Below are 15315 nucleotides of genomic sequence, written 5' to 3'. Positions count from 1 at the left end.
GTAATTTAAAAAGACTTGCTTCATTGGTGCATTCACTGAAAGTCACAGGTCACTAGACTATCATCAGTCTCAACAGCATATAGAAATTTAAAAACTTAATTAAGAACTCACAAACCTCAATGTCCCTTAAGAGATAATGTTTGTTTATGGGATGGATGGAAAATGGATGGTTGATGGATGGATGGATGGGCGGGCAGGTGGGTGAATGGATGAATTAGTAGGTGAGTAGACAGATGGGTGGAGAAGTGAATGAGTGAAAAGTGAATGGATGGATGGATGGTAAAAAAAAAAAAAAAAAAAACACTCTTTTAGAGTTCAATTCTGCCTTCAGTCTGGAATCTCCTAAAGGGTAAAGACCTTAAATCTCAAAATCAATTCCTCTTTCCCTCTCTCTCTCCCGACTCCCGAACCCACCACCCCAATTTCCAGTAACTCCAAGAAAGTGTTTTATATATGGTTCTGAGCATAGCCAGAGAGGGCCTGATGTAAAATTTAACAACTGCTCAATACCACAAGGAAGAGAAAGGCTGGCTGGCATTTCCTACTCAGTGAATGTACTAAAGAAAGCCTGGAGAAAGGAAGAAAGAAATCTTTAATAACATATATTGGCTAAGAGCATTAAAAGCCTCCCTTTCTCTAATGGAAGTACAATTTGGAGATAAACCTGAACCACCTTCCTTTCTGTGGCATATGATTAGAATCTGCTTTGTTCTTCTAATTTGCTATTCTCAAATTACCACACTGCTGCTGGCTCTGCAAACCCAGGCTTTATGGCTGCCCTTGAATTTCTGCATAACTCTTCCTTTCTCCCCCCCTCCCCGCCCCCGCCTGGCCCCGTTTTAATCAGCACTGAACCAAAAAAGGGCCAACTACACCTGGTGGAGAACCTATGTCTCCAAACCTGAAAGTTAAGGGTGTCATTCAAGGTGCCCCCCACCCCAGGTGTCAGGATGACCTTCAGCAGATATACATTTCCCTTGAGATTTGGGAACACAAGAGGTGAAGTTATTCTTGACAAGGCTCCAGGTGGTATGAGAGAACCTGAATGTTTCTTCCACCCCTGACTCCAGAGATTTCATTACTCTTCTGCCTAAGCCTTCAAAACAAAGAGAGTCTAATAAGGCTTTAGCTAGAGCCAATAAATATTTTGTTCTCATGTTTTTCTAAAGGCTCTTGAAATATCATGGTCTGAGATTGCTAAGAGCTCAACTTGCAATCTTCACACTACAAGAGAAATTTCCTTAGAGGGTAAATAGGAAATGCTATTGACATTATCCTTAATTTATTTCTCTTTGCAGTATCTTGGGAGTTAATTCTAAATTTTGAACTATAAGCAATATTTATACCATGCCAAATGATCAAAGGAAACTAATTATCTAGTTAAGTTAGATGACAAACTATTCATATGTATGTGTGGTTGTGTGTGTGTGTGTGTGCGTGCGTGTGTGTGTGTGGTGTGTGGTAGGTTGACTACAATTTTCATTTGACTATACCTTCAGCCACAGAAGAAGTACTTTCTTTACTAAAGAAAGCAGATAAGGAAAGAATTTAAACTGTGTCCTTGGATGACCGTCCTAAAACATCAATTTGCTTTCTTTACCCAGAAATGTGAACAATGTATGGTTTCCCTCTTGTGCTATTAAAAAAAAGTTGTTAGCAAGAAAGAATTACATTACTTTGACTATGGAGGAAGATTCAAAAACAAAATAATGGTAGTATTCAGTATAGTTGGAGCAAACCTAAAACTCAAGACATAATACCCTATCCTAACCTTGCCAAGTAGGAGATCTCATACCTTTCTGTATTTCGATTTAGTCGACCAGCTAATACACATTATTACTGTACTACTTGAGGATATAAATATAAATTGAAGTAAAGACAAAGATTGATACTAAACAAAGAACCAATAAATACCCAACATCACCATAACATTGTAATACGCCTATATAAGACACAAATCACAATGACTAGCATGAATTTCAAAACAATGGGCAATAATAGGTGCATATAACAGCCAAAAATAAAAACATTAGTTAGAATACATCAAGGAAGAATTATTAGATAACTTGTTAATTAGGGTTTTCTCCCCTCTTCTATTAATAAAGCTAATTAGTTACTGGGTTTTTTTAAGATTGCTTAATTTTATTAAGCAACATCCATGAGTAAATGATATTGTGTTTGAATTTTCTGTTTGAATATGAAGATTCAGGTTCTGTCAATCTTGACCTCCTAGGACCTTTCAACAACAAATTATACTTCAGAGGTAAAACAAACCAAATACTGATATATTAATATGTTAATTGCTTTCTCCTGCTACAGAATACTCATATTTCACACCTTCCCAAAACTATAGATGCCGCAGTCTGGCTGCAGCAAAATAGCAGGGGGGTGACGAGCAACTTGTGTACATTGATACAGCAGGAGTGGGAGCCCCTGATGAATCCAAATTTAAAAAGTTTAGAGTAAAAAGGGTTATTTTAAGTTTATCTTTGGGGGATATCCCTCCTACCGCACTTCCCCAACCAATGGGAACTCTCCATGAGTCCCATAGCAGGCCAAGGTGGACAGCATATAGATACATTTAGATAAACTATATTGTACATCTAAGATTCAGGTCATTATATTACTAATAATAGATTATTTCTGTGAGCAATTTTACAGAACTTGAATTATTTTAATCATTTTTTTAATAAACCCCCTGGAAACCAAGTAGAAAACAACTTTTGCCATAGGAGATAACTGAGACATAAATAAATATTAAATAAGTAATAAATTATTGCAGTATAATTTGCAAAGCTATTCTTCATAGTTTTGTTGACAGAATTTTAAAATGTATTATCTACTTAATGTTCATGACACCGTCTCAGGAAGCAACTTGCCTACAGTAGAAATCCTATGCTTTGAGACTCAGAATTTGAAATCTGAGAGAGATTTTTTCCATTTGCTAGTTCAAGATAGGACATGAGGATTAAGGACAGAAAAACACATTTTACTGAAAACTATGGTTTGGCTCCCCTATTTGCAGAAGAAAATGGGGACCACCTCTTGATCTTATTCAGATCTGAGCTGACTAATGAAGAGAAAGCAATCAAGTGCTCTTAGAAAGAATTCCATAGCTCACAATCCATTGATTTAATCTACCAGAATGCTCCAAGAAAAAATGTAGACAAAACAGGAAGACCAGTCATGGCGGTTTCATCATTAGTGATTTCTGCCAACACTTTAAAGAGACCCTAAGAACTCCCTGACTGTGCCTCCAGATCTTTGTGTCCAGCAACTTTTATTCCTTAGACCCAACTGTCTACTGGGAGTTCTCCATTCACATACCCCACAGCCACTTCAAAGTCAACATATCAAAATGGACCTCATTATCCTCTCTCCTAACCTGCTTCTATGTTAGTCTTATGTCCTCAGGGCCAGCTTCATGGGATGTGACATGTACCTTTGCCCAGGGACCCATATTTAGAAGGCCATTACTTGGCTTAATGGTTTTCTGTTACCATCTTAAAATATTTAATAATTTTTGAACAAGAAACCCTACATTTTCATTTTGTACTGGCCCATAAAAATGATGTGACTGATCTTAACTCTCCTGGAACAGCATCAACATTACCTCTGTCATTGAAACCCACCATCTGGTATTCATCCTAGCTGCTCCCCTTCTCCATTCCCACATCCAGTCATACTGGTTTATACCCAGGGTAAGCAAGATATAAAAGGACAAGTGGAAGTCAAAATTCATCTGTCTCAGAGATACTGATGGCCCAGCCTGATACAGATGCTTCCTCTTGATTTTCCACCTGCATACACCTGTCTACACCTGTCATTTTGTACTTGAATTACTATCTTGTCTATCTTTCCCCAAATGACTGTGAGCCTCTCAATGTCTGATTTTATTTTCTTTTGTATCTTTAGTTGCTAGTTCCATGCTGGCATATAGAAGATATTTAACAAATGTTTATTTAATGAGATTGATGTGGTTTCAAAAACCTTTAACTCACTTTTGAAAAATGTAATGGTTTAATATATACAAATGCCCTTCCTTTTAGAATAAACATCTTTTTTCTTTTCTAAAGTGACCCTCTCCTTTCCATCCCATTTTCAGGGAAAGTTACCAGTACAAACAGCTCCAAAGATCATGTTACAACATGAACTCATTTTATATTGTCTTCCTGGGTTGCTGTCCCTCAGGGTCACATCTGAAAGTAAAAACAGCTGGGTCCCATATGCCTCTGGGGACCACCAGTCACTGCTGGCTTATACACGATATTTATGCCAAGATATTTTCAGAGTTCCTTGGCAATGCCACCAAGAGTCCAGGATACAGGAGAACAAGAGTAGAAAGTGTGGCCCAGAGGAACAGGAAAGCTGTCACTAACTCAAGGCCCCTATTGGCTCTCACCAACATTCAATACTCATCAGATTTTCCATCACAGGAAATCCTGTTTGAAAAGCCATCTCTTGATTTGACTTAGGCAGGGTATCATAAGGAATCATTCCATGCCCAGCAACTAATCAGCACTTTGGTCCAAATCAACATGGATTTCTTTATGCATTCATTCAAACACTCTCTGAACATCTAACTCAGAGAAACGTGCCAGGTGAGGCACCATAGAGAGAAATAAAATGGAACAGTCCCCACACTCAAGGAAACAGTTTTATCATGAGACTGATAATTCCACCAATGCCCTACTGTTCCAAGTGTGGTCCACAGACCAGAGGCACAAGCATTACCTGGAAGCATGTTAGAAATGGCTTTCCAAGAACCCCTGCATCAGAATCTACATTTGAACAAGAGCACAGAAGATTCTCAGAAACATCAGAGACTGAGAAGCCCTCCCAGGGCTCAACACTGAATCTCATTAGCCTGAATCAAGTTCAAATCAAACCCCAGCTGCAAAATCTATCCTGGTGGCTCCTGACCATAATCCTGTTGTTTTTTCCCATCTCAAATTCCACATCTGGTTCTCCACTACTTCATGGGAGGAGAAATTTGAAATTCCTCATCACACAAAGTGGCACTAAAAAAATCCTGTTATCTACCCAATGTCTATCACTTTTGCCTTATAAATCTCATATTAGATTCTCCACAAGATAAATTCTTATATTTTCATTCCTGCAATATTTTTCAGTTTTCCCGAATATGTCTAGTCAGAAAAAGAAGTAACAATTTAGAAATCAAGTCACTGAAGAATCTAATTCAAGCAGTTTACATTTTAAACACAAGCATAGTTGCTACATATTTTCCATAATCAAAAGAAGGGTCTCAAAATAAAATGTGGCTTCATCTAATTATTAGGGATGAAAAAAGTCAAAATGCAGCTGGAGAGCATCTTGGGAAATGTTCTACACAAAGGATTCTGGTCTTATTCTTCAATTCCTAACATTGCAATATGCATACATGCACACATATGCACACACAAATTCATGTGAACACTCATACAAGCAATACATGCACCCACAGAGGTATACGATTATTACAGAGAATTCCAAATATACATGTATACGTACCCAATGTACATATTTCAGAAACCTCTAATTTGTGACCATGAGGGCCCAAAATGAACAGGAATTCTATTTTGTTTTATTTAGGACTTTTTAATTTTTTTTTCAGGAAGCTCAGGAAATCACCAGTCACCTATAGCAGCAATTGTTAAACTCCTTTACACAATTGAAGGTCTATAAATTTTTTGTGTATATGGGTTGTATATGTCAATATTTCCTAAGACTTTTTAAAATATTCAATTAGTAATTTAAAAATAACAGTAATCTACACATCAATATAAATAGCATAAGTTATAAAACACAAAACAAATTAAAAAATAATTTAGTGAGAAAAGTAGCATTGTTCTACATTTTTGCAAACATCTTAAGGTCTAACTCAACAGAGAGATGGATTCTCATCATGCTTCTCCTGTCACTCTGCTGTGATATCACACCTCACGTAGCCTCGAAACATGTACACTTGGACAAAAGGTACACTGTACACAGGTGAGAGAATGGAAATGGGGAAAGACAATCATCTTAAGAGTGACAAGACAATTTAATAGGGAAAGAATCATTTTTTTCAACAAATAATGCTAGCACAACTTGATATCCACATTAAAAAGAATAAAGTTGAACCCCTATATTATACAATATGCAAAAATTAACTCAAAATGGATCAAAGATAAGGAGTGACAGTTAACATGTGCAGGTTTATTCTGGGGTGATAAAAATGTCTGGAATTAGATGGTTGTATAACCTTGTGAATATAACAAAATCCACTGAATTGTACACATTCAAATGGTAAGTTTTAAACTACATGTCAAATCAAAAATGGGTCAAAGTCCTAAATGTAAGAGAGAAACCATGAAACTGAAGGAAACATACATAAATATTCATGACCTTGGCTTAGACAATAGTTTCCTAGCTATGTCATCAAAATCATAAGAAATAAAAGTATATATGTGTTATATATACATATGTCTGTGTATATAGATATATGATTTCATCAAAATCAAAAACTTTTTTGTATCACCAAAAAAGGAAGCACACAGCCCAAATAATGGGAAAGAAAATTTGCAAATCAATGAATAGAGAAAGGGATTTATATCCAGAATACATAAAGAACTTAATAATGAAGAATAACCCAATTTAAAAATGAGCAGAGGATCTGAATACACAGTTGTTCAAAGATATATACATGGCTAATAATCACATGAAAAGCTACTCAACATCATTAGCTATCAGGAAAATGCAAATGGCATCAGAGAAATCAAAATCACAATGAGATACCACTCAGAAACCACTTAGGATGTTTATAATCCAACAGACAGATAATAACAAATTCTGGAAAGAATATGCAAAAATTTAAACTCTCACACACTGCTGGTAGAAACGTAAAGTGGTTCAGCTCTTTTGGAAAGCAGTTCAGTAGTTATTCAAACATTAAACGTAGAGTTACTACATGCCCCAATAATTTCACTTCTAGGTACATACCCAGGAGAAATGAAACATGTCTACAGGAATATTCATAACAACATTATTCATGATAGCCAGAAAGTGGAAACAACCCAAATGTTCATCACTGATGAATGAATAAACAAATTATGATATATCCACACTATGAACTAATACTGGACAAGAAAAAAGAACAAAATATTGATCCAGGCTACAACATATATGAACCTGGAAAACATTGTACTGCAAAAGTCCAGACACAAAAGACCACATATTGCATGATTCCATTTTTATCAAATGTCCTGAATAGACAAATATATAGAGGCAAGAAATAGATTAGTGGTTGCCTAGGGCAGGGAGGTTTAAAGGGAAATTGAGAATGTCTGATAAAGGGCATGAATTTTGCATGCTCTAAAATTGATTGTGGTGATGGTTGCACAACTTAGTTAATATATTAAATTGCATACTTTAAGTGGGTTATTAAATGGAAATGTGAATTATATCTCAATAAAACTTATTGGGAAAAGGCATACAATACCTTAGTAACATTTGAAAATAGTTTGAACCCCATAGACCCCCACAGAAAGATCTCAGGGCCTTCCAGAGGTCTCCAAGCCACACTTTGACAACTAACCAAACAAAGTATCTAGAGTAGGTATTATGGGTTATCTTCCTAGGAGGCATTTCCCCCTTTCTCCTACCAAAGACAGTCCTGACTTTTAGGTATTCATTCTCCCTGATGCAGAACAACACCTGGAGGGAAAGGTATCCTACCCTGAATCCCAGGGTGAGCTGAGGCCACTTTGAACTAAGAGCACATTCCTTTCCCCTGGTCACAGTCACTGGTTCAGGCGAGGGCATATGACCTGAGAAGTCTGATCATACTGACTGCAGAATTTCTGCCTGGAATAGTGAGTTGGACATGGCTTCTCTCTTCTCCTGAAAGTGGGTGTTCTATGAAAAACTGAGAACTGGCACTACTATAACCATTTCAATATCAGCCCAAGAATGAAGCCATTGCAAAAGGTAGAAATAGGCAAGGGAGCCCCAGGGAAACCGTCTCAATCCTTGAATTAAGTCCTTAAATCAGGTCTCCTGAATATATGAGGCAGTAAATGTTGTTAATATTATGTCAGTTAATTAGAATTTGTTGCCTGTAGTTAAAGCATCCGGCTGATATGCCATCCAAATGATGTGGAGGTAGCAATATCACATTCTCCCTGTAGTCAATGCACTCTGCCTTTGCCTTGAGGGTATCAAGGAATTGAGATCCTAGCAGATCTTTGGAATTAAGTATATACTTAATTAAGTATATACTGCATTTTTCAGTATATACTTAATATAAAGAAATGCCGTATGTTATCTAGGCCTAAAACCATTAGTGCTGGACCACAGTATTCAAAAAACTATCTCTCCTTTCTGTTCCTTTTCTGTCTGGTTCTCAGTAGATTCTGCATGGAATTCTAGATAAGCTTGGTAGAGAAAAGTGTTGGGTTATCCTTACTAGCAGAAATGATGTGGTCGTCAACTGAACCTAGCTTGGATTTCACCACAGGATAATCATGGGCCTTGGTTTGAAGCAAGTCACTGGGCCTCCTATTCTCCATCTATAAAATGAGCATAATAATTCCTCACTTATTCTCCACTGTATTGTTGAAAAATGTATGTACAAACATGTTGTAAATGTTAAAACATTGACTAAATGCAGAGTACTATTATAATCAGTTTGGTTGGTGGGGGTAAGGGTAGCTTCTTATCTGTTGGAATGGTAATTGGATGATCACATGCCAACATATAATTTGGTGGGCCAACTGCATTGCTCTGGGCTTAGATGAGACAGAACATGGTGGTGAAGGGCATAGCAGAGTGCAGCTGTTCTGTTCATGGTGGCAGGGTAGGGATGGGGGTGCTTCGTGCAAGATGAACCCTTCCAGGGCACACTCCCAGTTATTCACCTTCCCGAGTCATGTCCCACCTGCCTACAGTCCACTCAAACTAGGTGGATTGATGAGGTTACAGCTCTCAAGACCTAATCATTTCACCTCAGAATATTCCTGCATTAAACAGGAGCTTTCGGAGAACACCTAATGTCCAAATCATAACATGTATCTTTACATAGTTAAGATAGCACTCACAATTTTTTCAGTTTTTACTAAAAAAAAAAAAGTACTAACTAAACACTGGACACATATTCTTCCATTCAATCCCTTCATAAATCCATGAGATCTGTGCCATTGTCATCATCACTCTATAAATGAGGAAACTGAGGCCCAAACAGTTAAAGTGACTTGCCCAGAGTCACCTGGCTACACAACAGCACAGCCACAGCTCAAAACCAAGCAAGCAGTGCTCTAAAATATAAGCCTTCCACCACCCTGCCACCTGCCACCTCAACAAGCATAAAGCTTGCTCTCTGTAGAGAGCTGCACCTGCTCTAGACAAGCCACCTTTCAGTGGCCCAGAACATACAGCTTCAGTAAGGACTGAGCTGATATTTAACAGCACAAACCCACAAAGGATTATCTAATGATTTTTATTGTTTTGGAACTGGATCATACAAATATTTTCTAAAATAAGCCAGAGCTTAGAAAACATTTTATTAAACTCTCCTGAAGGATTTCTTGAAATAATAATTACAATCCAATTTCATGGGTTCTGAAAGACACCAAAACTTGATCAGCCAACAGCTAGCTGTTCCTCCCCAACACACACACACACTCCTCTGTTCCTTCCATAATGGCAAAGCTCATCTCCCATTATAAAGATGGACATATTCCTAGATGCTTTTGTAGCTAGGGCATGAGAATGTGATCCAGTCCTGGCCAGCGGAATCTGATGGGAGGACTGAAGGGTTCTCCAGGAGAGGTGTGCCTCTGTGATAAAAAGAAACGCATGAGGGAGTGCCTCCTCCGGGTGTTGGGTGTAGTAGTGTCCAACATGCAGTATTGCAGCCACCTTATAATCAGGGAGGCTATAATGACATAGCAGTCATGCTGAAGATGGCAAAGTGGAAAGATGGAAAGCACCTGGGCCTATGCAGCATGGAGAACAGCCCTGAAGCTGTCTCATCTCTGGACTTCTTGCTAGGTAAGATAATAAGTGTCCTTAATATTTAAGCCACTTTAACTTAGCTACTCTCTTACTTGCAACTAAAAGCATCCTAACTCTCAAGTCCCAAGAGGCATTGCCACGGAGAAAAAAGAGTTCTGGAATTTGCATCAAATGACCTGGGTTTCTACCTGGAATAGTGAGTTGAACATGGCTCACTATTAATTGGCCCAGGTGACCCAAATTGCTTAATCACTCTGAATCTCATTTTCCATATCTGCAAGATGGAGATAACATGCAATAACACAGTAACATCAATAAAATGAAGATAATGTGGGATAATTATGAAAATCACCTGAGATAATGTGAATGTAACCACTCGGTTGATAGCCCTGTTTTGCTCAAATGCAATTTTCCTATGTAATAATTAAACCAGAGACTTTTAAAACTGTTGTCATTCTTCTAACCCAACTCCTTTAATTTACAAATAAGAAATGACTCACTCAATGTCACACAACTGGTTGCTAACATAATTAAATCACACATTTGATTCCAAGCCAATGCTATCATGCTATCCTTGTGTTGAAAGCTAAATTAAATATTGTGTAGGTTAGCTCTTATTCATTTAATGAACACATAAAATAATACAGACACTACTCCAGGTATTAGGGACTCCATGGTGAACAACATCAACAACAAAAATGTCCCTACCCTTGTGAATTTAATAGACTAGAAAGGAAATTATTCAATCTGTACCTTTATTTACTGAGTTCTTATTATGTGAAAAGCACTATGCTGGGACTGCTGTTCAAATGCAAACACAAATTCAAAACATGTCATCCATGTTCACCAGGTTTTGCTAAAGATGAATAATGTAAAAAAGTCTAAATTTTACTCAATTGATATTAGTATTAAAAATGGCAAGTTTATTAGAAAGAGTTGTGAATATCTGTGCCAGTTTCTGAAAAATGGATAAAGGATGGCTAGGACTCTGCTGTAATTAAAGCAGCAAGATTGAATGAAAAAAGAGGGGTAGGGCTAAACCTACATCCTCCTACAATATCTGAACCTCAAGGTTTGGCTCAAATGGAAAAAGCCAATAGGGAGCATTCAGCGACTCCTTCCCTTCCTTGAGCCTCTATCCAGTGCTCCCCTTTTACTCCAAATTTATTTGGAATTCCTTTTCCATTTTACTTAAATATTTACATGTAAATGAGATGATGGGACAGCATCCTATACAACTGATGAGACAGAGATAGTGACTTCCAAATTTCCTACTGGAACTAGCCACCAGGGTGCTGAGACTAAGCTGTTAGTTTGTGTATTTGAAAGTTTTCTTTTCAAATACAATAAAATTATCACTTGGGAAAGAAATATTTAAAATCTGTTGTTTTGCAACATCTTTTCATTTAAAAAAAAAACTAGTAAATGCAAATATCCTGGGGTAGAGGGAAGTAGCAAGTAGAATACTCGCCTTCTGCCTTTTGTGGAAAGTACACTGAGAGGACAAAACCTTTTCATGTGTTCCTCTTTATATCACACCCTGTAATCAAAGCACAGCCAGGCAAGTTCCCCTTAGCTTCTAGCTTCATCTTTTAATGCACAGGGATAATTTGAGGTGCCACAATCTTAAATATAAAAATATAGTGTGGCATAGATTTCTTGAAGGCAAACACCAAATCTCCTGAGAGCAGAAATGACCCCCAGAGGCCTTTGGATTGTGGTGTTCAATCAGCTCTGGGCTACCAGCTTTCCTATCAGACTCTGGGTACGTTAAATTTGCAAACTGGCAGGGAGGATCACTTCGACCTCACTAATCATGAGTCTCGACTGGCCTTTCACTGGTGCAAACCCCATACCTTGGGTTTATTGACTTCAGTGTCTGGAAGTGTCACTGAAAGTTGGGCAATTTAACTATGGGGTAATATGTCAAAAATATACATGAGCTTTGGATCCAAATAATTTTGGGGTTTGAATGCCAGAAACTCAAGCCTCTTTTTAGAGATGTAGTCTTGGACAAGTCACTTAAAATCTCAGTGTCTCTGTTTTTTTTATCCATAAGATGGAAACCATACCTATCTAAAGGTTGTAGTAAAGACTAGATCTAATAAGTGCAAAGGGCTGTCACGTGCAAGATACTCAAAACTGGTACCTAGAGTTTTTACATGGTCCCAAACAACAATCTGGAAGATTTCTACCATGTCCTGAATTCATCTCCAGAGCAGCCACCTTCCAGCACCTTGCCAAGGGAACCTATTTGAGTAGATGTCTTTCTTTCAACCTGGGGTACTCACTTACAAGGAAGGCAGACTGATCCTTGGAAGGATCTTTCCAAGGATTCCTGACCTGAGTTTCTCCACTTGTTCTGGGCTCCACAGATAGCACCTGAACCTTGGAGAGAACAGGGGTCAGATAGGCACCAGGTGTGAGAGCTCCTAACTCAGGCAGACAGGTATGGGCTATGGTGGGAGGGTGTGCCTCTCTGTGATAGTCCATACAGTCCTTTAACTTTTTGTTCCCTGGAAGGGAGAGGGAAGGAAGGGAAAGGAAGGAGAAAAGAATGGAAGGAAGAAACACAAGTGGATTTTCCCAAAATAAGTGCTGATGCCTCTAAGTATTTTTGATTTGTTTTTTAAATACTATTGTTCTCTAAACAAACTGGGATAAACCTAGATGATACCTGGAAGCAAAATTTTAATTCTTGTTTGGAATACTCTAAGAAGTATTATGTCCAAAATCATCAAAATAAAAAGGTTTAATTCATTTTGATTGGTTAAATAATATCACCATCTGGGGACAGGAGAGGCAGAAAAAAATGTGTCATGATTTTTTTAATCAATGTCAAAATCAACATTTTGGAATACAAAATTTAACCTGTTTGACATCAGCTGGGCTATAAAAATTAAAACTTTCCAAATTGTTATTAGGCTAAGAAACTTGATTGCTTCCTAGAACAATAGAAAACAAATGCTTGTCCTTTGGGGGCTACTTATCTATTCTAAGGAAGAGTTGGTCTTAAAGGAGAGAAAGAAAAAACAAATGTCAATTCCATCTTATTCAGAGAAAGTAGAGGGCTGAGAGACTGGGAGAGACCACAACAGCCTCACAGTCTACTGTTGGCCCCTTTATTATCTGCACATTCATTGTGACTTAAGTCACCCATACATCCACTTTAGCACTTCAAGCAAAACATGCAAACCTCTCTCTGGATCACAAGACAGTACCTGCCAAACATTTCTGCGCAACCACGGTGGCAGCAGAAAAGCTGCCTAGCCTGCTAATCCTTTTATTATTAAGTTTAGCAGTGGTGCTTAGCTCAGAGTGAAATTTCAAGATTCTTCAGAAAATTCAACCAGAGCCTGCTTTCCTGCCAGATCATAGGGCATCACATCTCTGTCTTGAAACCTGCCTGGCTATGAGCTTACAGATGAATTGCACTGTCCTAGTGCCATAAACTCCATATATATATATATATATAAAGGTTTAATTCGTTTTGATTGGTTAAATGATGACACCATCTGGGGACGTTAGATTTTTTTTCTAATAGGTAGGGAAAGACCTTTCATTCATATATGGTTAACACACAGTCTAGAGAGGATTCCTGCCACTGGGAGACGCTGCCCCATTCACCTCTCACAGGCATGGTCCTGGAACCTAAAGACTCAAGACTGGTAGGTGAGAAGAGGAAATCCCAGAAATAATTAAAAATTTTTGAAGTCAGAAGCTAATAGTACCGAGCCCCTGACACGACCTTTCCAGATTGTGTGCTCCTAGTGGGGCATCTTTGGGATCAGGGAAAGAGGCACAGACTTGCCTATATATAGACACGCATCGCAAATGCACACACACGTGTGCATGCACACACACACACTCGCAGTTCACACTAGATCTGCAAGCCCAAAGGCACTTACTACCCAAGGAAAGGGATGCCAGCAAAGATGTATTTGCCAAAGCAACAGCGCATTCTCTACATTGGGCAATAGTGAATGTCCGTCAAGATTCCAAAGGACTCTTTTTCCCAGGACCCGGTTCTCTGCAGGATTCCCCATTGCTGGCATCACAAATCCTTATCCTTTCTCCGAAAAGCTCGGACTTCACGTGTTCCTCTCGAGGTAGCTCCAGTTCAACCCTGTGCGCATCGCACTTCTCAAAGCTGGAGCCCAAGGCTACCCAATCTTTCTCACTCTGGGGAAACTTCGACATTGCCCCACACAGAGAAGTAAAGACCACTGGCAGAGGGGCAGGAGGGAGCCGGAAGAGGGTCCTAGACTGAGGGCACCTTTGGAGCCTGGGCGCGGGAGAGAGAAATGAGTGAACCCAGACTGGTGCATGCCTTATCCACGTGGAGAAAGGGAGGAAACAAGAGTGGGCGACAGGCAAGTGTCCCTCTCAGCTCGCGGGGCTCCCACTTCCTGGTGAAGCAGGGTCAGAAGGGGCCAGGGGCCCCCGGAGGTAATTACCCAGCTCCCCCAACCTGGGGACAGCGAGACAGGAGTGCAAGGTGCATGTCAGGTAAGGGGCCCGGGCGCAGATAAGGTGCGCCTGGAGCCTGCGGAGGACCATGCCCTCATGGCTGGCATTTAAAGACCCCAGCCTCGGAGGGCAAACGAGGAGAAATCTGGCTTTCTAGCCGGACTCCTGAGCTCGGGTGGGTTTCCTACCCGCGCACGCCCACCCTCAGAGCACCCCTTCAGCCCTGCTCCCGGGAGGAGTACCCCGCGCCCTGCACCCTCTCCGGGTGCTTCCCGCACCTGGATGTGGCAGGAGATCTCCGAGTCGTCCAGCAGCCGGATGGTGCATTTCATCTCCTGGTTGAGCGATTTGATGCTGGAGCTCCGAAAGTGGATCATTTTCATGGTCCTCCTGCCTCTCCGCACACAGTGGCAGGAAGCGAACATGCACCGCAGCAACCGGGAGCGAGCGAGAGGCTAGGGCCGGCGCGGCGGGGCGCTCACCGGCGCGGACACACACACTGGCTCACGCAGCGTCCGGGACACCCGGGCGCGGCTCAGCCGGGGGACAGCGGCAGCGTCGGATGCCTGCGGCCACACATGCTGGGCAGCCGGGGCTTGGCGGGCGGGTCCCTCTCTCCTCCCTCCTCCCTCCTCCTCCCTCCCCCTCCCTCTCCTCGGCCTCGCCCGCTTCTTTCCCCGCCTCCTCCTGTCGCGCGCGCTAGTGCGCCTCCCTTCGCCAGGGCTGGATCGCAAAGGATGCACAGAGCCCGCGACCCCCAGCGGGCGCGCTACGCACTCACTCCCACGCGCACCGAGCAGCTGGAGGCGAAGGCGGAGGGACAGCTGTTTTGGTTGGCCCGGGAGCCCTAGC

At 40.4% G+C, this 15315-nt stretch overlaps 1 protein-coding gene across 2 annotated transcripts in view; it reads right to left on the bottom strand.

Annotated features, from left to right (window-relative positions):
* Frmd3 (FERM domain containing 3) overlaps positions 1 to 15036 on the bottom strand; it is a 251189-nt gene extending 236153 nt beyond the window's left edge. For both annotated transcript variants that reach the window (XM_027955620.3, XM_027955619.2), the window contains exon 1: positions 14742 to 15036. In XM_027955620.3, the coding sequence (XP_027811421.2) occupies positions 14742 to 14888 (147 nt within the window). In that variant the 5' untranslated portion in view covers positions 14889 to 15036. The remainder of the gene's footprint in view (positions 1 to 14741) is intronic.
* Between the last annotated feature and the right edge of the window lie 279 nt (positions 15037 to 15315).

This window comes from Marmota flaviventris, chromosome 13 (genome assembly GCF_047511675.1).
Source record: "Marmota flaviventris isolate mMarFla1 chromosome 13, mMarFla1.hap1, whole genome shotgun sequence".
Lineage (NCBI taxonomy): Eukaryota > Metazoa > Chordata > Mammalia > Rodentia > Sciuridae > Marmota > Marmota flaviventris.
The sequence above is the reverse complement of the archived record's forward strand: the minus strand, read 5'-3'. Positions and strand labels throughout refer to the sequence as shown.